Consider the following 23625-nt stretch of genomic DNA (forward strand, 5'->3'; position numbering starts at 1 on the left):
TTAACAGGAGCCCAGTGATTTCCATACACATTAGAACTTAAGAGACACCGGTTTAAATCTTCCCCTGGTTGAACTATAAACCTTTCTGGGGATCTCCTTCATCTGCCCCAGAGCACATCATAAGGCCTGATACCCAAATGTTTTTAAGTTTTATTTACAATTATTATGGATGTGATACATTTTTTTCAAATTCCTGGAAGAATACCTATCATATTGTTAAAAACAGTAGACAGTGTACATTGCCACTTTCTGTAATCCTTTCATTTTTCACAATCACAATGTATTATCTTTACAGGTAGAAACATAAAAATCTGGAAAAATAAAAGCTCTAATACATTCATAAAACGGTATATGTGTGTAATGGTAACTACTGTAATCATGTTGAGCTATTTTTACAGATAGGAAAAGATGGACAAACTGTGTTAAAAAAAAAAGATTATTTAAGTAACAGTGTATGTCAAAGATACTATATATGGGTCTTTTTAAATGTGCGATTATGGACATTGAAAGGGTATATATCAAAATATCTCTGATGTAGCTTGTTTCATACTTTTCTAAAGTTATATTTTTTTCTACAGTTTTCCTATGACTTTTTAAAAAGCATTAATATCACTTTTATAGTAAGAAAAAAAGAAAAAAAGTCATCTTCATTTTAAAAATATCTATACTCTTTATTAAGCCTCTTTACATCCAGTGACCCAGATTCTTCCATAGCCCCGAAGCTGACAGGTCTGGAAGTGCCCGACCATTTCACAGATGAAGGTACTGGGCTTCAGAAACGGTACCCTGATGGCCCGATTCTGGGTGGTCTTCTCCCACCATGCAGCTGCTCCAAGATCAGAGGAATGTGGCAAATGAGGCGCCAGCTTTGGTTAAAACCCCTGTCATTTCAGCAGTCTCCCGAGCCACTTACTCCCAGACCAGGTGGGTGGGGAAGAGAGGGACAACTCCTCTAAGACAAAGCTCTGAGCATAATTCATGCTGCACCACCTCCCCCTGGTGGCGGGCTCTGGAAACTGAAGTCGACTTGAGGGTTCGGAGCCCCAGCAAGCTGGAAAACAGGGATGCGCTGCTGGGACTTCCAGTGGTTGGGCGTGGGATTTTTCAACTCTTACAACAGTGCAAAAAGCAATACGTATCCACCAGAAACCATACTTCACATACTGAATGTGGATCTCTTCCTGGGCTGGCGGCATGCAATGTGCACCTCTCTCATGATGCTGGGCACCAACAGGGCATGCTGCATGCCGCAGCTCAGTCAGCCCAGAGATCATAAGGGTAAACGACTGATACAGCCATGTGAAGCCCGAAAAGCTGTTCTGTTTTCAGTAATTTACATGAGATAGTGAACATTTCATTTCATTTCATTGTAAAATGAAAAGCCCCTGGGGCGCCTGGGTGCCTCAGTGGGTTAAGCCGCTGCGTTCTGCTCAGGTCATGATCCTAGGGTCCTGGGATCGAGTCCCACAGCGGGCTCCTTGCTCAGCGGGGAGCCTGCTTCTCTCTCTGCCTCTCCCTGCCGCTCTGCCTGCTGTGTGCTCTCTCTCTGACAGATAAAGAAATAAAATCTTCAAAAAAATAAATAAAATAAAAAGTCCTTGTGTTAAATGAGTTTGCCCAAATGTAAGCTAATGTGAGTGTTCTGGGGCACATTTAAGGTAGGCTAGGCTAATGCTTGGTAGGTTAGGGGTATTAAATGCATTTTTGACTTACAGTATTTTCAATTTACAAAGGGATTATCAGGATGTAACCTCACTGTAAGTCCAGAAAGATCTGTACTGTCTTCCATCAATTATCACCTTTATTCCTTTAAATCATCAAGAATAATCATCTTCCATCAAGTAATCAGGTACGGGCACAAATACACGGAACAGGCCTGGGTGTCAACCAAGCTCAGAGCTTCGGATGGTGCCGAGGGTGGTGCCACACTCCCTTCCCTGCCCTCTCCTTCCCTACTACTTCTGCGGCGGTGGCTCCTGCCCCGTTGTTCTCCTGCACAACCTTTCCTGCATTCTCTCTCTACCTCCCTCCACTGCCGAGCATCGAAAGGGCAAGGGGTGGCCCATGTGCCCTCAGCCATGATGTCACAGGGAGGCCCCAGCATCAGAAGGCAGTCCTCAGGCTCTAGGCACTGATTTTTCAAGTATGTCAGGTTACCATACCAGAAAGCACCAATGTCGGTCTTCAACTGTGTCCCCCTAGTCTGCTGATATACACGTGGCTTCCTTACTCTTCCAGGAAGAAGGAAACCTTCAACAGGGTATCTGGAATAGGAAGAGAGAAAAACTGGCATATCACCTCTCCAGAGAACATAAAACACCCGATTTATAAAAAATACAGGGCTACTGCAAGGGCATCTTTGTAATGCTTCTAGAGAAGTGAGACACAGACAGAACGCAGACATGGAGTAAATGAAAACCAGTACCTTGTACAAGGCTTTGGTGTTCATCTTCTGAAATTTGGTTCCAGGCCTCGGGCAAAGCTTGGATATTTGCCAAGTCTCCCCACTGGACCGAGGACAGGAGGTACTTTCTCTTTAGGTAACTTCCTTGAAGTTAAGGACTGACTGCTCAAAAAGCAAATGAGGGCGCCTGGGTGGCTCAGTCAGTTAAGCATCTGCCTTTGACTCAGATCATGATCCTGGGGTCCTGGTACTGAGTCCCACATCAGGCTCCCTGCTCAGTGGGGATTCTGCCTCTCCCTCTACCCTTCCCCCCCGCTCATGATCTCTCTCTCAAATAAATAAATAAAATCTTTAAAAAAAAAAAAAAAAGCAAATGCAATATGCTGAAGGGGGAAAATACCCTGGGGAGAGCTACAGGAAACTCGAGGAGCGGAAGAGGGGCTATCATTCCATTTATCCAGCAGCAGAACTCACCTATGCCACCCATCTTTACTGAGCACCTCCTCACTCCCAGTGCTCCAGGGCTGGAGGGATGAGACATGGCCCCAACCACCTAGGATCTCACTGCGGTGAGGGAAAAACCAGGAACTGAAAAGAGAGAATGTCAGTGACATCAAAGAGGATACCGTGTGGCAGTTCAGAGGATGCATACCTCCCACTTAGAGAGCAGCAGGAAGATTCTGGCTGGTAGGAAGAGCATGATTGAAGGCACAGAAGTGGGGAAGCATGGATTGGTTTCAGCGCTGAGGAAATCCTCCAATCTGGCCGGCAAGGAACAGTGCGTAGAGCAGTAGGAAAGGTGGCTGAGAAGGCAGGTTGAACCAGAACAGGAAGAGCACTGAAGACCAAAGTGGGGTTTCTGGCCTATGAGCCATGGAAGCGGCTGAAAACTCGATGTAAGCGACAGGCAGAATGAAGATGTCTGCAAGACGCAGTGAGGTCACTAGCTGGAGCTGGCTCAGAGGTAAAGAAGCCAGACAGAGAACCCCGTCAAGATGCTGCACACACCAATGGGTCACATGAGAGGCGAGAAACTATGGAAGAGGTAGTGCAGATAGAGAAGGAAAATCCAAGAAGCACCCAGGAAACACCAAAGCACCTCACAAGTGGCTATGAGGGCATTCTTAGAACAGCACCTGGCATGGCATGTAGTCAGTGCTCAGTATTGTTGGCTGCAGCTCTGTGAAAAACACAGGCTGATTATGTTACTCCTCTTCTCAAAACCTCTGAATAGCTTTCCATCTCACTCAGAGCAGAAGTCAAATCCTTTCAAAGACCTCCAAAGCCCTACAAAGTCTGGCCCTCTCTCTCTGACCATGTCTCCTATTATGGTCCCCCTCCTCACTCTAGTCTAGCCCATTGGCATCCACATTATTTTCAGGACATATCAGGCACACTACTACCCCAGGGCCTTTGCATGTGATATTTCTTCTACCTGGGACACACTTCCCCCAAAAAACACCCAATTCTCTCCCTTGCCTTTAGGTCTTTTCTTAAATGTCACTATCTGTGAGGCCTCTCCTGACCACCCTATTTAAAATCACAACTCCACCCTCACTCCCCACTCGGCCTGCTTTATTTTTCTCTAAGCTCAGAGACCAAGGAGAACTGACCCCTACCATACAGTTGTATCTCGTGAAAACTGAAATTAAAAAGACTTCCTGAAGCAGCTCTGGACACTGTCTGAAACGTGTGCAAAGGATACGAATGTCGATAATGTCTCTCGATATCCTGCAACCACTCCAACATGTCAGCCACAGACGGGCTCAGCACCGAAGCCTGCAGGACAGCATCAATGCCGATCGAGTCTGCGTGCTGCTCATAGATCTCAAACACCTGCTCCACGTGCCTGCTGACGGTGTCCCGCACCTTGAGGAGGGTGGCTCTGAGGGGAAAAGTCTCCTGTTAGACAACATCATGAGAAAGGCCTAAGGCAGGGTTCCTCAACCTCAGCACACTCACATGTCGACCTGGATGGTTCTTTGTGGTGGGAGGTTACCCTGTGCATTTAGGGCACGGAGTAGCATCCTTGGCCTCTACCCATTAGATGAGAGGAGCACACCACACCCCCATCTTCCCCAAGTTGTAACGATCGGTAATGTCTCCAGATACTGCCAAATGTCCCAATGGAAAAACTGCTCTGGGTGCACATAACTACTGCAGACCTTAGAAAGTTACTTATTCTCAATCATGTATAAAAATGATCCGTTTTGCTCTCTGCATGCCCTAAGTACTTAGAACACAGAGACTAGCACATAGAATGACAAATACAATGAATGAATCAATGAAAGGGTTCTTATGAAGACTAAATGCAATAATGCTCATAAGGTGCTTAGGGATGTGCCTAACTCACGGTCAATAGTTATTATTCCACTGGTGACTCCAAGGGACCCAGCCACCAAGAAGGCCACTACTTCCCAAAGGGCAAAGCATTCCCTAACCTATAATTGTGACTTTCAAAATGTGTGGCTTTGGCTCACAGGTTAAAAAATTAGACAAAATAACGGCCCAATACTCACAAAAAAATAGGTCATCAACTGAAATAAGAGTTCACTACCTCAGAACATACTGCAACGTAATTTAATTGATGCTAATCATCTCTCTTCTAATCAACTAGAAACTAAGTCTGGTTCATCGTTATATTCCCTGGCATCCCATAGGTGCTTATTTTGTACAAATGAATATACAAAGTCCCCATAGATACCCAATTCCCCTTAGTCTACAGCACAGACTATATACACCAGAAACTTCTTTTGTTCTGGTCAAGGAAAGGCCTATGTGCAGAGCGTCTGGGTGGCTCAGTTGGTTAAGCATTTGACCTATGATTTTGGCTCATGTCATGATATCATGGGTCATAAGATGGAGCCCCAAGTGGGGCTCTGTGCTCAGTGGGGAATCTACTTGAGATTCTCTCTCTTCCTCTGCCCCCGTCCCCATTGGTGCTCTTTCTCTAAAATAAATAAGTAAGAAAGAAAGAAAGAGCAAGCCTAAGTGCCAGGTCTCTTGTCTATCCTCAATATTTGTAATTTTAAAATAGAGGGTCTCATTTAGGCATACTAAGAGTTTAGAGACGTACTATGCCTGGCACAGAGACACCAACGTACAGCAGAACAGAATGGTGGTTGAACACTCTGGCCTTGGCGTCGGGCAAACTTGAGTTAGACTTCCAGCTTTACCATTTACTAGCTGTGTGTCCATAGGCAATCTGAGCCTCAGTTTCCTCACCAGCAAAATGGGATTAAGTGAGGTTAAATCAGAGATGTTGAAAATATTTTATGTGAGAATATACATAAAACCCTTAGCTCTAGCACTACTAAGTTTAAAGTACAATTCCTCCCTGCTTTTGACAAAAGAAGACTACAGAGGACTAATTCGCTTTTTCGATTGCTTTTCTTTTTTCCACTGTAACTTCTACTGAGACCATCACTGTTATGCCTTACATGACAAGGGAAATGCCATAAAATAACTTTTTCAAAGAAAGATTAATTAAGAGAGAAAGAGTCTCAAGCAGACTCCGCACTGGGTGCAGAGCCCAGTATCGAGACTGAAGGCACCCTGGGAGATCACGACCTGAGCCAAAACCAAGAGGCGGAAGGCCAGCTGACTGCACCATCCAGGTACCCCATGAAATGACTTTTTGATAAGAGGTCCCATTGCAACAAATGGAAAGGAGGCAAGGCTGAGATACCTCCAAATACCGTGTTCTCAAGTAAAGAGAAAAATACTCTTCTGACGGATCCTAGCTACTTATTAAACACCAAGTTTTTCAATCTTTCCGCCAAGAAGGAGCGGCATTGAATTCTTACAGCTTCTCCCCTAACTTGTCCAAGACAGTGTCGCCAGCCGCCAGCTGCTTGCGCCTCAGCCGTTCCTTTAAGTCCGGGAAGGCCCGAAGTGGAGGCACATCCTCAAACCGCAGATTCTGTGCCGCCTGCAGCTGCTCGGCCAGGTTGCTGAGGGAGGCCAGGAGGGGCTGGCAGTCCCCCAGGGTGCTCTGCCACAGGCCCTGCTGCTCCTCCACCACGGGAAAGCACTTCCTCAGGGCCTCTTGCACAGCAAGCCAAGGTTGGTCTTGAGTCATCTGCCGAGATAAAAACAGAAAGGAGGCGGGAAGCATTAGGGTCTTAACTCGGCAGGGGAAGTAGCGAGTCCAGTGATCACCGCGCGCAGGTGAAGTTCCGCCAAACCAGGGTCTCCTCACGATGCGGGCTGTGTATCCCTTCCGACAGGACGTCCTGACGCGAGGTGCTGTCTTACCTTTAGGGGGGCTCCGGAGGCAGGGCCCGGTTTCCCACCTCCTGAAGGGTTGCCTGATCAGACCTCGGAGGCGGTTCGGTTCGCCCGCGCGGCTCGGGTAGTCTCCAGTTTCGGACTGCGGATTCCCCGGGCCGAAGCGCTGTCTCCGAACCCGTACTTCCAGAGCCGGACTCTTGTCTCCTTTCCTGGAAAGTGCCGGTCGCTTTCCCTAACCCAGCAGGAAAACTTAAAGCTAATGCCATCCAAGTCCGAGGACCCGTCTGTGCCGCCACCAGGAGCCCGCGGTCTCTCTGCGCATGCCCCCAGTACGGCTGTCGAGTCGCGAACATCTGTCGTAGACCGCAGTGCCTTCTGGGTCCTGTAGTCCTGCGTGTGCACCGGCGGCCTGGCCGCGGAGCTTCCTTGTGATTGGATGTTGTGGGACCTTCCTAAGACGGCGACTTCTCATTGGTCAGCCTGTGGCAGTTTGAATTTGGTGGCGGCGGCCGCACGTCCGGTTAGGCACGAAGCTGCTCCCTCCCCTCAGCTGGAGCGGCGAGATCTTTCTCAACCCGTTTGGTGACCCGCAGGTACGTGCCTCGCGACACCTTTATGCTCGGGCCTTCAAAGGCCGTCCGCCCTCTTCCGTTCCTCGGCGGCTTCCTTACTCTCCCTCCCCGACCTCGGCCGCTGACCTCCCAGTGGCTGCATCCCCTGCTCCCCGCAGTCTCCACCCAAGCGCCATGGCTCCGGCTAGGAAGGGCGGCAGTCGGGTGGCCAAGACGAACTCGGTTCGGAGCCGGAAGCTCGCTTCCTTTCTTCGGGACTTCGACCGCGAAGGTAGGGGACGGAGCCCGGGGCGATCGCTGGGTGCCGGTGGCTTGGGGGTACGGGCAGCAGGGTTCCAGGTCCCGTTCACCGGCCGGTGACCCGTGTTCTGTCGGCTCTGCCCTCTCGCAGTGCAAATACGATCCAAGCAAATTCAGTCGGACAGGCAGAACCTCCTCAAGGAGATGGATAACCTGTACAACATCGAGATCTTGCGGCTCCCCAAGGCGCTGCGCGAGATGAACTGGCTAGACTACTTCGGTAAGAGCTGCTGCCGTCCCCCCAGGCCTGGGCCCCGGGGCGCCTCTGTGGTCGCCTGAGTGAAGTCCTCATGATCACTTTAGGAAATTGCAGCCTTACCACTTCCCCCCGTTCCTTATCTCTCTTCCCTGCTTTACCTTTGTGCATAGAACTTAAGGTCATCTACACACACACACACACCCCGCCCAGGTAGGCCAACGTCTTCTCCAAAGGAGAATTTACTATCTAGTAAATACTTTAGGCTTTCTGTGCCAGAGGGTTCTCTGTTGCAGCTACTCACCTCAAGCTGTTCTAGGTCCAAAACAGCTGTAATGGATGGGCATGTATGTGTCCAAGGAACATGTATTTATGGACACATGGAAATGTGAATTTTGTGTGAATTTCATGTGTCACAAAACACTCTCTCTTTATATTATACAATCATTTAAAGACGAATAAAAGAACAACTTGGTTTGTTTCCAGAGCTCAGATGGGAGGATAACCCCCAAGCAGTGCTTTCTGCATCTTATGGAACCTGTCAATTTAAAAAAAAAAAAAAAAAAAAAAGAGCAAATCAAATTGTGACATGCAAGGGCTCAAGTTTTTTTGGCCGGAGAAAAATTGCAACCTGTTCTCCACTCCCTCGTTAAATGTCCAAGGACATGCAAGAGGCTATCCTTTCTGCTGGGTTACCCTTACTTTTCCTAATTATTATCTATTATATCAACTCCTTCCTGAATAGAAATGCATGTTCTGTTCAAATAATAGATATTTAATGATTCTTTGACTTGCCCTTTTATTTGCACGCTTCTACAAATATTCACTGAGCATGTCTCAGTCACAGTGCTAGGGGTTGAAAGTGCTTTGGGAAATAGCACAGACCTTGCCTACCCTCAGGAACTTACAAGTTAGTAGAGGAGGGTCGTTTTAAAAATGCACATGTGATTAGATAGTCAAAATCGTAGGTACTATAAAAGGGAAAGAGTAGGGGTCAGTAGGTACATTTATCTAGTGCTGTACGTTTATATGTGCTAGACAGGTATCGTACTGAGTGTGTTACATATGTTAACTGACTTTATGTTCACAACAAAGGTATTCATTGTTAATATTGCTCCTCTTTTACAGGTGAGAGAATTAAGGCACAGAGAGATTAGTTACTTTGCTCAGGGTCTCATAAGCTAGTGAGTAGCAGAGGGTGTTTAAACCCAAGCAATCTGTCTGGTTCAAAGCGTGAGTTCTTAACAGTTCTACAGGACACTATGAGAGTTTCTAGAAGGAGGATTAACCTAACTTTATTCTACATCTAAATCTTGCACAGACCTCTTCGTTCAACACACACTGGCTGCATAACCACCCTATGCCATATTTTTGCCCAAAACTGTCTTCAAGGAGTTTAGTTCAAGGCAGCAGATGGGGGGATGCTTAAACAGCTCTGAGTAGTTGTTTGGTATGATGAGAATTGAGCAACTAGCTCAGCACTTTGCCGCAACCTGTTGTCATAGAAAAATAAAGACTTTGGGGTTTTAACTGAGTTTCGAAAGACAAATTAGAAATTTTCCGGGTGCAGAGGTGCATTTCCAGTAAAGAGAATAATAATAAGCGAGGAGGGGTAGAGGCACGGGAGACGGTGGCACATCTGGGAAATAAGGACTTTGGTGTGGTGGGACCTAGAATATGCTATAAGGCGGCCAGTCAGATGTGGAGAAAAAAGAGGTTACAAAGGGCCTTGAGTGTTGAAGCCAGGGCTTAATCTAGTCCAGTTTTAGACAGCTAATGGGAAGATGGTTTATCATTAAGATCTGATAGTAACTAAATAAAATGTTCTTTTCAAAGCCCTTGGAGGAAGCAAACAGGCGCTGGAAGAGGCCGCAACAGTAAGTGATCTGTCCTATTTTGGAACTATGGTTAGTTTTTAAGTTTAATCCCGTCACAAAATCCAACCAGTGGGTGTTTACCATGGAAGAGGGCTCCTAGGGAACATGACCTGTTTGTGCCAACTGCAAAACTATGGTTGTCAAAGGCTGAGTCTGTGAAGCCCAAATACTATCAAGTTCTGCAGAGGGAGGCATTCTGTTTTGGGCAGGTTCCTTGTAGCTCTCCGCCCTGACCTCTCAGGCAAAGCAAAAGCCTCAAGCCCAGTCCCTCTAAGCCCCTGGGTCATTACCTGACAGCCTGGTCTGCTAGGTGTCAGAGACTGTTGTTTTATATTTATTTTATTATAAAGATTTATTTATTTGAGAGAGAGAAGGGTGGAGGGGGAGAGGGTTAGAAAAACTCAAGCAGACACTGCATTGAGTGCAGAGCCAGACATGGGGCTCGAACTCACCACCCCAAGATCACAGCCTGAGACAAAATTAAGAGTTGGACGCTCAACCAACCGCACCAACCAGGTCCCCTGAGACTGTTGTTTTATCACGTCACCCTCTAGAAGCTTCGCTCTTATTTGGGACTCTCGGGATTCCTCACCCTCTCTCACCTCTTTCATCCTAGCATCAGTGTTAGGATTGAAGACAGTCAGATGGGGAAGCAAAATAAAGAGTTCACATTTTAGATCTGTACTGTCCAATACAATAGCCACCATTAATCAATCAATCAATTAGAATTAATTAAATTAATCAATTAATTAAATAAATCATTAGTCCATTAAAATTCATTAAATTAAAACTTCAGTCCCTCAGAGACACTAATCACATTTCAAATATTGACCAGCCACAAGTGACTAGTGACTACATATTGGTAGCCCAGAAATAGAGCATTTCTACCCTTACAGAAAGTTTTGTTTTTTGTTTTTTGTTTTTTTTCAAAGATTTTATTTATTTATTTGACAGAGAGAGGTCACAAGTAGGCAGAATGGCAGGCAGAGAGAGAGGAGGAAGCAGGCTCCCTGCTGAGCAGAGAGCCCGATGCGGGGCTCGATCCCAGGACCCTGAGATCATGACCTGAGCCAAAGGCAGCGGCTTAACCCACTGAGCCACCCAGGCGCCCCCAGAAAGTTTTGTTATACAGTGTTGGGGACTAGTCCATAATGGTTTTCACAGAGACCCTAGGCACTCTAAAATCAGACGAAAACAGTGCACATACATACATGCATTTGTTATCTTTCTGGAGAGAATGTTTATTATAGCCTTCATCAGGTTTACAGAGTGAACCCAAAAATCTACCTCCTTTTCTGCATTATTAGGATCTCTTGGAATCTCAGGGTTTGAAGGGACCTGACTACACAGGGTACATGGTAGCATTGAATGGCAGATCTCCACCTGCCTCAGAAGTTAAAGGTGTTTCAGAGTCAGTTGTTCAGTCAGGAAAGAGTTTGGAGATGAATATTATAGGAGAGAAGTGGGAATCACTGAAAAGTAAAATCAAGAGCTAGTAAAACATTCTTAGTTCTGGCTTTCTCTTTCTTTGTAACATGTTCCCTCCTCCACACACCCAGATCTGGTGTTTCAAATGACTTACCTCTGAGATGAATTATACTCGTTAGCTAATGTATCACCCTCATTTTAATTAATTAGACATACAGAACTACAAATCAGAGAGCTTCTAGTGTAATATGAAATAGCCGGTGTCATCACACCAAGTCAAGAGAATTGTAGCCTTAGCTAATATGCATTAGAACTCAGGAAGGGCATGATACTTTGGCACAAAAGTTCATAATGATTAGGTATGTGCGGTTCTCCCAAGACCACTCCCAGGAAGCCTCACAGATCTGAGCATATAGTCCTCCTGATGGCTGTGATTTATTACGTGAAAGGATATAAAGCAAAATCAACAAAGGGAAAAGGTGCCTGGGCCAAAGTTCAGAGGAAACCAGGTGTAAGCTCCCAAGAGTCCTCTCCCAGTGGAGTCACATGTGATGCCTTAATTCAACACACGTGAAACGGTGTCTACTAGAAAAGCCTATTCGAGACTCAATACCCAGGATTTTCACTGGGGACTTGTCACATTGGCATCATCTGCCTAGCATGTACCGAAATTCCAGACTTCCAGGAGTAAAACAGGTATGCAGCATAAGCCATGTTGTTTGTACAAAGCTTAGGCCCAGACAGCCATTCTAACCAGGGAATGGTGGGAATCCTGAAATCCAAGTTCTCATGCAAGCTGCAAGCCCATGCATGCAAATAGGCCTCTCTATGGATATCAGTCTTATGCCTGTTAACTCTTCTACACAAAGATAATCAGTGGTCTGCCGCCACTGACACCTTCATAACATGCAAGTTGTTTCTAGAGATGGCACCTAGTTGTCCACTATCCACTCCATCGACCACTCCAGACCTTACTAAGCTCCTACAGCACTGTCTCTTGCTAAGATTAGACAGCCTCAGAATGCTCCTCCGAACACTCCCTGGACTCCCTACCAGTCTGGAGATGAAACCTGTCATCCCTAGTCTGTAACACCTCCTCTGATACTTACATGTGTCCTGCAGGAAAAGGCAGAGAATCATGCCTGCTCGTAGCTATTCTCATTCACGTACGTGGTCACCAATGGGAGCACATTTAATTAGAACGGTGATAACTAGAAGCCTTTTTGAAGGGCCTGTGGGTGCAACAGAAAACCTTATTGACTCTCTAGACTTTAAAAAAGAGAAAAGTTTAGTACAGCACCAAGTGAGAGAACGTGAGTCATTAGCAACCTGTATTGTTTGCCAACGGGACATAATCAAATGCAACCACTTTCCCTGAGTGTACAGTCAAGAGGAAACTTGGACATGTGCATCAGACACATGAAGAAGTTGTTTAGAGTAGCAAAAGACTGTTGACAGGAGATTGGAGAAATTAATTGTGAAAGAGTCACACACTGGGATGCTACATGACTTTGAAAACAAACTACGCCAGAAGCGGCAGAAGCGAAACCAAATAAAATGTTTTTTAAGCACATATACCTTTATAAAAAAAACAAAAACAACCCACACAAACATGCTTTCTTTTAAGCAGATGCAATGATAGTGGTCACCTTTGGGAGAAGACGAGGAAATAGAACAGGAAAGACTACAGAGCTAGAAGCAAGTAATCAGCAATGTTTTAGCTCTTGGGTTGTATAGTGCATTTATAGGAGCTCACTAAAATCATGTTATAACTAATACGTAACAGTCTTATAAGTAATAAATAATGTGTTTTTGAAATTAATTGTTTTGAGTCTTAAAATATTCCCAATATTTGATGGAATATGCCTGTTTTTTTCTGGCTGTGTTGGCAACAGGCGGACCTGGATATCACAGAAATAAACCGACTAACAGCAGAAGCTATTCAGACACCCTTGAAATCTGCCAAAAGTGAGTACTTTTCAAAACCCCTTGTTGAACTGGGAGAGTGGAGGCCAGGTGGCAGGCTGGCAGCTCAGGGAGGCCTCAGTGGCCTTCCTTCTAATGCCTAGTCCTGGGTCTTGCAAATCTGATAATGTGGTTTTGGCCGCTGCATTGAGTTCATCATATGCAGGACTGATAGTGAGCAAACTGCCGGCCATTGTGGGGGCAAGAGTGAGAGTGGAAGGAGAGGGAAAACTGTGTGGGAAGCATGACTGCCCCTGGCTCCGCCAGTTAGAGGGTGGCAGGACTGAGAGGCCTTACGGGACATGGTGAGGCCCGCCAAGGCACCCCCATGTGATCAGAAGGGTTGAGAGAGAATTGTGAAAGGACCAGTATCCTCCGGGTGCCATCCCACATTCCTGGACTCAGTGACCTGCTGTGGAAAATCATCCCTCCCTCACACCCCACACTCTGAGAAATGCTGTCCCAGAGGGAACATGTTTGGGAAACCCGGTTGTGACCCGTGAGCATCATGGAGCAGGAACAGGATGAGCCCTACTACAGACTTTGTGTCACTGTCATTAAGCTTTCATAGCTCAGTGCATCCACTTCTTGTGAGGCGAGGCCTGACCCAGGGCCTGGGTCTTGACCCAGGGGAGGGCCAGAAACAAGGCCCAGTTCTTAGTCCATTTTGCTTTCCGTCAAATGGCCTCGTAGCATGAAGAGATCGGGAGCTTTCACTTTGCCGGTGTCACACTCCAGTGCTGCCTTGGTGAGATTACGACAAAACTGGGCTCGAGTGTTCCTGGAGATCCTTGGCAGCATATTTATAGTGTGTTAGTTCAGTTTGGGTTGTCTCCACATTTGGGGAAAACTGATTTCTCTTCTGGATTCCACAGTCTTGCTCAAGTGGTGGGGGAGGGGGTCTTCTGATCTCACCTGTGGGAACAGACACACAGGATCCAAGTCAACCAACAGTAAAACTTGGCTTTGTGCCCTCTTGACCATTGGGCTTTGTCTACGTTATAAGCTAGTTCCAAAAAGGGAAAAAAAAAAAAAAAGATAAATATATTATTTAATGTGTCAGAAAGTAAAAAGCTAAAAAGCTGTCCAGTCTGAGACCATACCCCCCATGATCAGATGCCTGAATTATCTCTGGAATCCCTGCTCAAGATTGTTTGGCTTGGGTTTGTATAGAGCTAGCAGTGAGACAATAACTTTCATCACTAAACAGCTATGGTGCTTAGAAAGTTTTCTAATCTATGTAAATAATAATATTGTAATAAATAATTTTTTTTAAGATTTTATTTATTTATTTGACAGAGAGAGAGAGATCACAAGTAGGCAGAGCGGCAGGCAGAGTGGGGCGGGAAGCAGGCTCCCTGCCAAGCAAAGAGCCCAATGAGGGGCTTGATCCCAGGACCCTGAGATCATGACCTGAGCCAGAGGCAGAGGCTTAACCCACCCAGGTGCCCCATAAATAATTCTTATAACACATGTCCCGTATTGTCAAAAGGGCTCTATGTGGGCGCCTGGGTGGCTCAGTTGGTTAAGCCACTGCCTCTGGCTCAGGTCATGATCCTGGAGTCCCAGGATCGAGTCCCGCATCAGGCTCCCTGCTGTGTAGGGAGTCTGCTGCTCCTTCTGACCTCTCTTCTCTCATGCCCTCTCTCTCTCTCAAATAAATAAATAAAATCTTAAAAAAAAAAAAAAGAGCTCTATGTTCATGTGTTCCACAGACACTTAAACACTCACAGGCACAATTCTAGGGTTTGGGGAAATAGGAACAAAAATAACAAAGATGCTGTTCTTGCGGAGTGCATTCCAGGTCTCACTGTCCCTGTGAAGTGACTACTCCCTTTTATAGATGAGGACACTGAGGCAGCGCAGTGAAAGCCCCATGACCTGGGCGGTGCTAGGACCAGGCCTCACGCTCAGGTCTAGCCGAGTCCAGCGTCTGCACTCTCAGCAGGATGCTGGGCATCATGTGGGCTTCGTTAATCAGTCTGGTTAGTTTTCTCTGTCTAAACTCTCTTTAAAAAAAAAAAGTCATCTTGTTTATATTCAAAGTCTATTTCTTGATTACAGCCAAAGATTTCATATGTTTTATTTCCTCCAAGAAACATGAATGCATGAAAATTTACTCCTATGAGAAAGATGACTCTGTTAAAACTGTTTCTTACAGCACGAAAGATAATGAAATTGGATGAAATGATAGTGGAAGAAGAAGAAGAAGAAAATAAGAAAAAGAATCTTCAAACTTCAAGAGTAAATAGCCACTTGTGTTTGGGGCTGGGAGCTGATGGGGTCAGGGAAACACAAAAATACCTAATGTCCCCGGTGCCCCACCCTGACCCACCAGCGTTCACTGTTTCGCAGAGAAGAACCACTTTAATGGCTCATATGAAAGCCCTCAGAGAAGTGGGTACACAGCACATAGAACGCAGAAGAGGAAGCTATCAAATTTTACCTCCCCGCTTAGGGTACACCCAGACTTAAAAGTGAGGGAGATTTCACTAGCTGAAGAAGAAAGGGCGGGGAAGCCCAGGAGGAGATAGATAGGAACATTCCCTCTAGTTCCATTTAAAGAACAGGAAGCTATTGGGGATGACAGGGCTATAAGCTGTGGGTAATCTGCCTGCAGGAGGGCCCGAAGATGAATGACCTTGTGTGCTGAGCTCAGAAGTTTGCATTTCATCAGGTTGGTCACACTGAGTGACAAATGGATGAGGGGAAAAACCAGAGATAAGGAAACTAGTTGGGAGGCTGTTGTAATTCTTAAACTGAGGCCCTCATGCTATACACAGAGAAAGGATTTTTTTTTAAAAGATTTTTATTTATTTATTTGACAGAGATCACAAGTAGGCAGAGAGGCAGGCAGAGAGAGAGGAAGGGAAGCAGGCTCCCTGCTGAGCAGAGAGCCCAATGCGGAGCTCGATCCCAGGACCCTGAGATCATGACCTGAGCCAAAGGCAGAGGCTTTAACCCATGTAGCCACCCAGGTGCCCCAGAAGGGATAGTTTTGACACATGTGAGCAGGACCGGTGGAGGAAGGGGGGAAGCAGGGATACCCGATCGGTTTCTAGCCTAGGTGCCCCTCGTCCATGGAAGGCGGCCCACAGGGGGGTGCTGGGTTCCGGTGAAGGCGAGCAGCCGTGGTGCCAATTACCTGACACGTTGAAGGGTCCATCCTTTTCTGAAATTTCAGCCTGAAGTTCAGGGAGAAGTAGGAGGTTGAGAGGCACACTGACTCCTAGTGTGGGCATCGATGAGGTCATATGGGGAAGGCATGGAGGGGGAGGCTGAGGACAGGTGCCTGCAGGGAAGCTTACACAGCAGCCTGTGCAGGGACAGCCAGAGCAGCAGGGAAGATTGGGCACTCCAGGATGGCCTGAGTGACCTTCATAGCAGCATTGCATGGGGGAATGATGGGGGCTGGCCAGGCTACAGTCAGTTTAAGAGATTTATCTTTAATCTTGGCCAAAACTGTCTACTTTGAAGACCAAAGCGGTGGACGTCCTTAGTTCACCCGCCGTGTTCCGTCTTACTTACGGCACTCACTTCCGGGACATAGAGCTCATGTTCATCAATTCACATTTCCAGACTTGACCCCCGTCCCCTCCTTTTCTTACCTGTCCTCGTTTTCCCCTTTTTGGGGCTTCTTATAACCACAGTGTCATTTGATTGTGAATCCAGGTCAAAAGGTGTCCTCCATCCAAGAAGAGAACCCAGTCCATACAAGGAAGAGGCAAAAGCAAAAGGTGACGACTTTTCCAAATGTCCGTGTTTGTTTTGGTTTTATTGGAGAGCCCCATCCATCACGGCAGAGACGGGGTGCAAGGGTTTTTGTGGCCTCTGCTTGAATAGAACTTGAATCTCCAAGCCGGAGGGGCTTTCTGCCCAGCTTCAGAGCTCTGGCTCCCCCTTCATTGGCTCTGTGACCTTGGCCAAGTTGCTGGAGTCGGTACACTCGAGTTCTGTGGCTGAAAATGAGGATCACAGCTGTGTGTCTTGGGTTGTTGGGAGGGCTGCACGAGCTGGTGTATGCGAGGCACTTGGGACATAGCCACATGGTCAGCGCCCTCCAGGTGTGACCTGTGGATGTAAAGGCCAATTTTTTTTTTAAGATTTTATTTATTTATTTGACAGAGATCACAAGTAGGCAGAGAGACAGGCAGAGAGAGAGGGGGAAGCAGGCTCTGCTGAGTAGAGAGCCCCATGTGGGGCTCGATCCCAGGACCCTGAGACCATGATCTGAGCTGCAGGCAGAGGCTTTAACCTCCTGAGCCACCTGGGCACCCCTAATGGCCACTTTTTACCCACAGGTCAAGCCATTATAACACTGTCACCCCAGCTGTGGGCCGGCTGGAATTGTCTATGGTGAAGCCAACCCCAGGCCTAACCCCCAGGTTTGACTCGAGGTGAGTAATGGGGGTAGCCCCTGCATCTGATGGGAGCCCACCAGTTCGCCTCAGTCCATAAGAAGAGCTAGTGGGAAAACACGGCTCCTTGGCCCCACAAGGCCTCTTGGAAGAGGGTAACTGTCTGGGCTTCTGAGCGTCTGCTTCTCCCTTAAGTGCAGGTTCACCTGTTTTCAGCAACAGAATAAGTCTTTATTTGATGAGAGGCAGAGAACATTCTGCCTCTGAGGACTAGGAGGCCTCTAGGGACTCTTGCTCAGCCTTTTTTGAAATGGGTAGGTACTCTCCTATACCCTTGGTGAGAGTGTGGATGGGCACCACGTCACGCTGGGGAGACTGACGTGACCCAGGCTGGAAGCCAGTCTCTTCCACCGGCTGGTCAACTGGACAGGAGATGCTCTGGGGCCAGAAAGAGGCGACTCTATGTGCTGACGGAGCAGCGCCGTGGCCACGGGCCCCTCCCAGTGTGCTGTATGACAGCGTGTCCTAAGTGATCCCATTTGTGTTTATACAGAGGATGTTTCTGGAAGGCATTAAGGATTTGAAAGTCAGAATCTCTGGGGTGAAGAGAGGGAGGGAGAAAGACTTCTTTTAATTCCCAGTCTTGAACTGTTTTTTCATATGCACATAAAGCAAAAGACATTTAGAGAAAAACAGGTAGCAGGATTTTAACTGTCTTGAGAAAGTTCATTTGGGAATTAATATAATGATGTAATCTCTGAATCCTCCTTTTTTGACCCTGGAAAATTCCTCTTGCTGGAAGCACTTAGCCACTCTTGGAAGTGCATTAACCATAGTTTATTTCTGGCTCTGGATGGATGGATGACTGGTGTCCATGCAGAGCTTGGGACCTAAGATTTCCATGGATAAGAACTGACTTTGGCTAGATGTGTGTTTGATCATTACAAGCTCCCTTCTCCAGCTGTGTGTAGTCATTACTGTTTAAAAAGACTTTTTGCCCTAAATTTAGAACTCGCCTTCTTAGAAATGCAGGATTTGAAAACTACAGCTTGAGGCCAGATGGGGGTTGGAAGAGCTCATGGCGCCTTGTGTCACTCACTCTGCCAAGCCATCTTGACAGAGATCTTCCCACTTCACAGGGTCTTCAAGACCCCGGGCCTACGGACCCCAGCAGCCAGAGAGCGGATCTACAACGTCTCTGTGAATGGCAGCCCCCTTGCTGACAGCAGAGAGGTTTTCCTCACAGTGCCGGTGGGCGGTGGAGAGGTGAGCGTCTCACAGGGCGGCCGGGCCACCACGCGCAGCTCCCTGGGCGTTTCTTTCCTTGGCCCATCACCCACTTCTCATCCCCACGGTCCTTTGGGTTGCATGGGTCCTGACGCGCACACTTCCACGGGACTCAGAACCAGGTTTCTCACCCAGGCTGGGCTCCTTGCCGGGCTCCGTGTTCCTTTTGTTCATCAGCTGACATTTGCCCACCTGCGTTGTGGCTCCCCCCAGGTGTAGACAACGTGCTTCCTGCTCTAGAGAATGCGTTCAGTAGCCGAGATAGGTTCACAGTCAAGTCTAGTGGCACGGGACATGGACAGTAAGGGACACCCTAAAGGGAGTGCAGAGGAAGGCAGCATCAGGGTGTGCGTTCTAGAAAGGGGAGCATGAACTGTGTCTCCCACTCTGGAAAAGCCAGAGGGGTTCTGAGTGGGGCTGAGCCCAGTTGCCCTGAGCTGAGTGGAACAAGTTGCAGGCGTCAGCCCCCAGGAGGGAGGGAAGGTGTGTCTCAGTTGTGTCTGCAGGGCACTTCTAAGCTCATGTCCCTGCCCTTAGTCCCCGCCTGGGTGAGCCAGCCGCCGGCCAGTGAGAAACACTGCTGTTGTTATCTCCTCAGGGCAAGCACCTCTCCTAACTGCCTTGCCTGCCCCCCACTCCCCCTGCCCAAAGTGCAGGGTATCAAGGGGACCCCTGGGGCACAGTGGGCCCTTGAGTGCAGGATCCTGCCCCGGGGGACATGGCAACTGAGCGCACCCTGCTCTCCACACAGAGCATGCGATTGCTGGCTAGTGACTTGCAGAGGATGGACATCGCACAGCTGGACCCCGAGGCCTTGGGAAACATCAAGAAACTCTCTGTGAGTCTCGTAACCCTCCGCTTGCTCAGTTCAGCTGTACATTGGATTGTCTTTCCGCCTGGGCTTCACACTTAGCATTGTGTTGTCTTCTTCCCCCAAGGGACTGTAGCTGTTCTCCTTACCCCGCAGCACTTCCGTCCCTGGACTGATGCTGCCTTTCAGTGTCTCCCGGGCTGCAGTTCCACCGCAGACTCAGACTTCTGCCTCAGTTGGGGCAGTTGGTGCTGGATGCAAGGGCGTGGTTGACTGCTGGGGAAGGAAGCTTCCTGGAGGGAGAGAGGGAGGGGCTTGTTCCGAGGAGTCCCGCAGAATCCGAGACCGTGGAACAGCCAGGCCTCTGGAGCCGTGGGACCGTCAGTGACAGTGTGTGGAGCTCCATTCTGGTGCTCCCGTAGCCTCTCTGTCTGAAGCCCACGCATGCGCTTCTGCGACGCTCCTCCATCCCTCCCTCTTGGCAGAGAACCTCCTCCAGGGGGCCCTGGGTTCCCGCTCCTTCTCCTTCAATACTGGCTTGCTTGTGACTTCTGGCAGCCGCACTCCCAACTCTGACTTCGCTGCTCTGATGCCCAGCACTGACTGTCCCCTTCTTGTCGCCCCTTCAGTTCTCAGAAGGGAAAGTAAATTGATTCAGCTTTGGTCCGATGGGTCTCCGTGGTCCAGTCAGCACCGTCTCGGGCGGTGGATGAGACCCCCCTTCTGGGGGCATCTGGGAAGGGTACATCCAGGGCACACGGCCCAGTGTCAAGGGCCCACACGTACCTAGCCGCCCAGATCCAGTGACGTTCATTCTCTCGTCTGCACCCATAGCACGACTGGCTCATCTGAGGTCTTGTTTTACTCCCGCGTTCAGATGAGGAGTGGGCATTCAGAACAGTTACTTAGTTTGTGATCCAGCTAGAGCTGTGGAGGGCTGAGATCCACTCAGACCTGCCCACCCCAAATCCCGGGTCCCCCGAGGTGACTATCAAGTGGCTACCAGGCACACATGGTCAGTGGCCTTTTCTCTCAGTGACCTGCCCCTTTCCTTTGTAGAGCCGCCTTGCCCAGATCTGCAGCAGCATACGGACTCACAAATGAAGCTGCTGCCCCAAGGAACCGAGCTTGACGGGATGGACTTTCTGCGGACACTTCCAGGACCCTGAAGAGACTTCTTCCCTTCTGGCTTACTGTTTGTTTGAGTGTGAAGTTCCAGAGCAGGGAGTGGTGTTCTTCTGGGAGAATTTGGGAAGCGGGGAGACACACTGCTCCCCCATCGGTTAGATTAAGCTTTGCTGTTCACACCTCCCAACCCGACTGCCTGCTGCATCCATGCAGTCGAAACTTCCTGTCACTCTCCTGGCAGAATTCTCCTTCCTGCTCTCAGAGCTGCTGCCGTCTGCCTCCTGTAACCCAGCCTCCTCGCCATCCTGCCGCTACTTCAGTGGAGGTGACGGGAGAGAACCTCAGGTTCCCAGGAAGACCACCTGCTCCCCCTCCTCAGAGTACCCTCTGCATCTGGCATTTCTGCTCTGTGTTGCTTGAGGCTGGGAGTTTTAGGCTCAAAGCAGTGAGAGCTCTGGGCCATGGGAGGAGCCGTGCAAATGGGGACAGGACGGCAGAATGGGACGTGTCCCAGCAGTAGCCACAGCAGAGCCCACCTCAGCCCAGCCCCAGCCTTGCTTTCTGCGGTGGTGGATACTCAGTGGGGCTTCAGGATCTTACGCCCGCTGTGCGCAGTAGTTTTTTCCAAGCTGACTGTGGAACTGGGGGTTGTATTTATCTCTTTACCGAAGACCAAAAACTGGTTTGGAGGCAGCTTCCACGTCTGGCACCTCTACCTCTCTAGATGGTAGGAATTTGGATAAGAGAATTCTAGGGCTTAGTTTAGTCTAGGGTTTTACGTGACCAGCTGCAGAGAAACTATCTCTAAGCTCTCCGTGGTCCAGTGGTCCCTGCCAGGTCCACAGACTTCACAGAGAGCACTTCCTCTTATGGGGATCAGTGAGGGGCAGGTGTGAATTGCCTGGTGGCCTCATTCCACGTGTTTGGCCTGTGCTCCGGGCATTGGCTAGTTAACTCAGAGTCCGCCCCATGGTCCCTGTGCTCCAGCCTGCACCTCCGCCCCAACGAATCATGAGATGTGGTCCAAAAGTACGGAAACTCAGGAGTTCCTGCCCCACGCTCGAGGGCCCCGTGTTCTCCTGTGTGGCTCTGTGTTCTACTCCGTGTCACTTTGCTCTGTGACCCTCCTAGCAATCCAGTCCTGTTGCAGTTGTATTCCTTTCAAGTTGTTTTATTCTCCCTTTCCTGAGACTTTTGTGCATATTGTGTTCCTGATTAATGGCATCTTTTAAGCTGTTGTAATTAGGGCTACTGAAAGGTACCCGTTTTCAATAAATTGTGGGTTGGTTTGTTTTTAATCAATATTCAGCCTCTCTGTCCTCTGCAAGCTGCGCTACCTGGAATTAGAGGCCGTCTGGGAGCTGCAGCTGTCAGAGTGGGGCCTCTGAGCAGCTGCTTCCCTCAGAAGATACAGAAACCTCTCCCGTAGCAGAATCTCTGTGATACCTGAAGAAGGGGCCCCTCACCCCAACCTGCAGGCCATAGGTAACCTATCCCAAGTAGGTTTCCCTCAACACCTTTGTTCACAAGAAATTGACACATGGGAGGACAAAATCTAGGCTATGCGTAGTTCACACACTGAGTCAAGGCTTATTGGTCAGGAGCAAAGCAGGAGCACAGATAATACAGTTTTCATGCTTCTCACTTCCCAGATCTGGCAGATCTGCCTGCCTAAAATTCTTTCTGCACTGAAAATGATCCACATGGACCTGATGGCAGAAGAGCAGAATGGGTCATTATCTAGCCCTTTCATCTGGCACTAACACTGATGGATGGGGAGGGGTCCCGTGGTCAGTGGCAGCTCTGAAATAAAGGTTACTCATTTCAAGGGACTTCGTCACCAAACCTGAGGCTTCTCCCCTTTCCTTCATCCTCTGGTGCGGTGTCAAGAAGAGCCTGGCATGAAGGAAACACTTAGGACCCAACCTGTTGAGCTGGAGACATCCTCACCCTATTTTATCCCACTAGCACCACCGCCTAAATGAACCCAGGTGTGGGGCATGTGTAGTATGTAGCAGGTGCCTTATAGATGCTAGTCCTGCGATGAAAATCGAGAGTCTTTCGTCCCATATAAGGGGTGAGCGTGGAGGGTAATGAGTGCTCCATCCCAGGATTGAAAGCATGGGCTGAACTATCACAGAGTTGGGATGTGGCAAAGAAAATTTAAATTCTACAGCCAGTGCACAAACCAAACATATACATTCACTGGATTTTGTTTTTTCAAATTAGTTACAATTTTAAAATTGTGAGATTTCACAAAAATGATTGCTAGCCTCCAAAAAATAAGATCTGGTAACACAGCCAGCTGGAGCTGAGAGCAGCTTTCCTTAAAGAATCCTCTCCCCATTCAAAATAGCCCCTGCTAGATCGCTTCCCTTTTTTACATGCCTCACCCGGGAAGGCAATTTACTTTGTACCCTCTACTGTGTAGATGAAGTATTCGGAAGAAAAGCAGAGTTGCTCTGGGTTGAAGGGAGCATGGAGCACCGAGTCCTCCCCTTCACTAGGGCACCTGAGGCAGCTACGAAGAGCCCTAGAGTTCTGATAAATACCGGGTTCATTCTTTGCCCTGCAGGCTTCCTGATATTTCCAGAAGCCCTACCTGGGGCTTCCGGTGGAAAGAATTCCAAATGTACGGCCTTACAAAGAGTTAGATTACATTATTCTTACGAAGAGCTAGTTCTTGGGGTGTGAATGGTAGGACCTCACCTAAGTGTTGCTCATTCACAGCATCTGACACACTTTGTAGCTCAAAGGAACTGCGATCCCCATTCCCACCAATGAGTTTGCGTGTGGTGGAAAACTCTCCGTGCCCACGCGTGCACAAGCTCTGGGAAGTGTTTTCCTTTCTAATTTCACACACTGACAGCTGTTGACCCGCACCTAAAATACAACATGACACACGTGCTGAAGGTTTTACTAGCAGATCATCCCTGAGGCTTCCGAAATGAGAGGCACTGGAGACGCTAGAAGAGAGCGTGATCAGAACTGGGGTCACCTTGGGCTCTGCGCTCCAGGGGAGTCTGGAATCCAATTTGCTTTGGCTCGGGTGCCTCCCCCATCACA

The 23625-nt window shown here is 48.3% G+C and overlaps 2 protein-coding genes across 3 annotated transcripts; one reads left to right on the forward strand and one right to left on the reverse strand.

The window, feature by feature from the left end:
• Positions 1 to 138: 138 nt before the first annotated feature.
• AIRIM (AFG2 interacting ribosome maturation factor) lies at positions 139 to 7128 on the reverse strand. The gene is made up of 5 exons (XM_082686129.1): positions 6662 to 7128; positions 6211 to 6485; positions 4110 to 4289; positions 2426 to 2544; positions 139 to 2264 (listed from the first exon to the last, which is right to left on the reverse strand). Exons 2-5 carry the CDS (start codon positions 6483 to 6485, stop codon positions 2227 to 2229), a joined length of 612 nt encoding a protein of 203 aa, XP_082542255.1. The 5' UTR covers positions 6662 to 7128; the 3' UTR covers positions 139 to 2226.
• On the forward strand, positions 7108 to 21861 carry CDCA8 (cell division cycle associated 8). 2 transcript variants are annotated; one of them, XM_082686128.1, is made up of 11 exons: positions 7108 to 7230; positions 7368 to 7480; positions 7601 to 7729; positions 9542 to 9582; positions 12906 to 12978; positions 15137 to 15219; positions 16648 to 16712; positions 17277 to 17372; positions 18473 to 18599; positions 19372 to 19458; positions 20491 to 21861. In XM_082686128.1, the coding sequence occupies exons 2-11, from the start codon at positions 7384 to 7386 to the stop codon at positions 20533 to 20535; spliced, it is 843 nt and encodes a 280-aa protein (XP_082542254.1). In that variant the 5' UTR covers positions 7108 to 7230; positions 7368 to 7383; the 3' UTR covers positions 20536 to 21861. The 2 variants fall into 2 exon arrangements, with proteins under 2 accessions (XP_082542254.1, XP_082542253.1); XM_082686127.1 differs by lacking the exon at positions 7108 to 7230 and having other exon boundaries at positions 7349 to 7480.
• The last annotated feature ends 1764 nt before the right edge of the window (positions 21862 to 23625 follow it).

Source organism: Mustela nivalis (assembly GCF_964662115.1).
Source record: "Mustela nivalis genome assembly, chromosome: 10".
NCBI classification, from domain to species: domain Eukaryota; kingdom Metazoa; phylum Chordata; class Mammalia; order Carnivora; family Mustelidae; genus Mustela; species Mustela nivalis.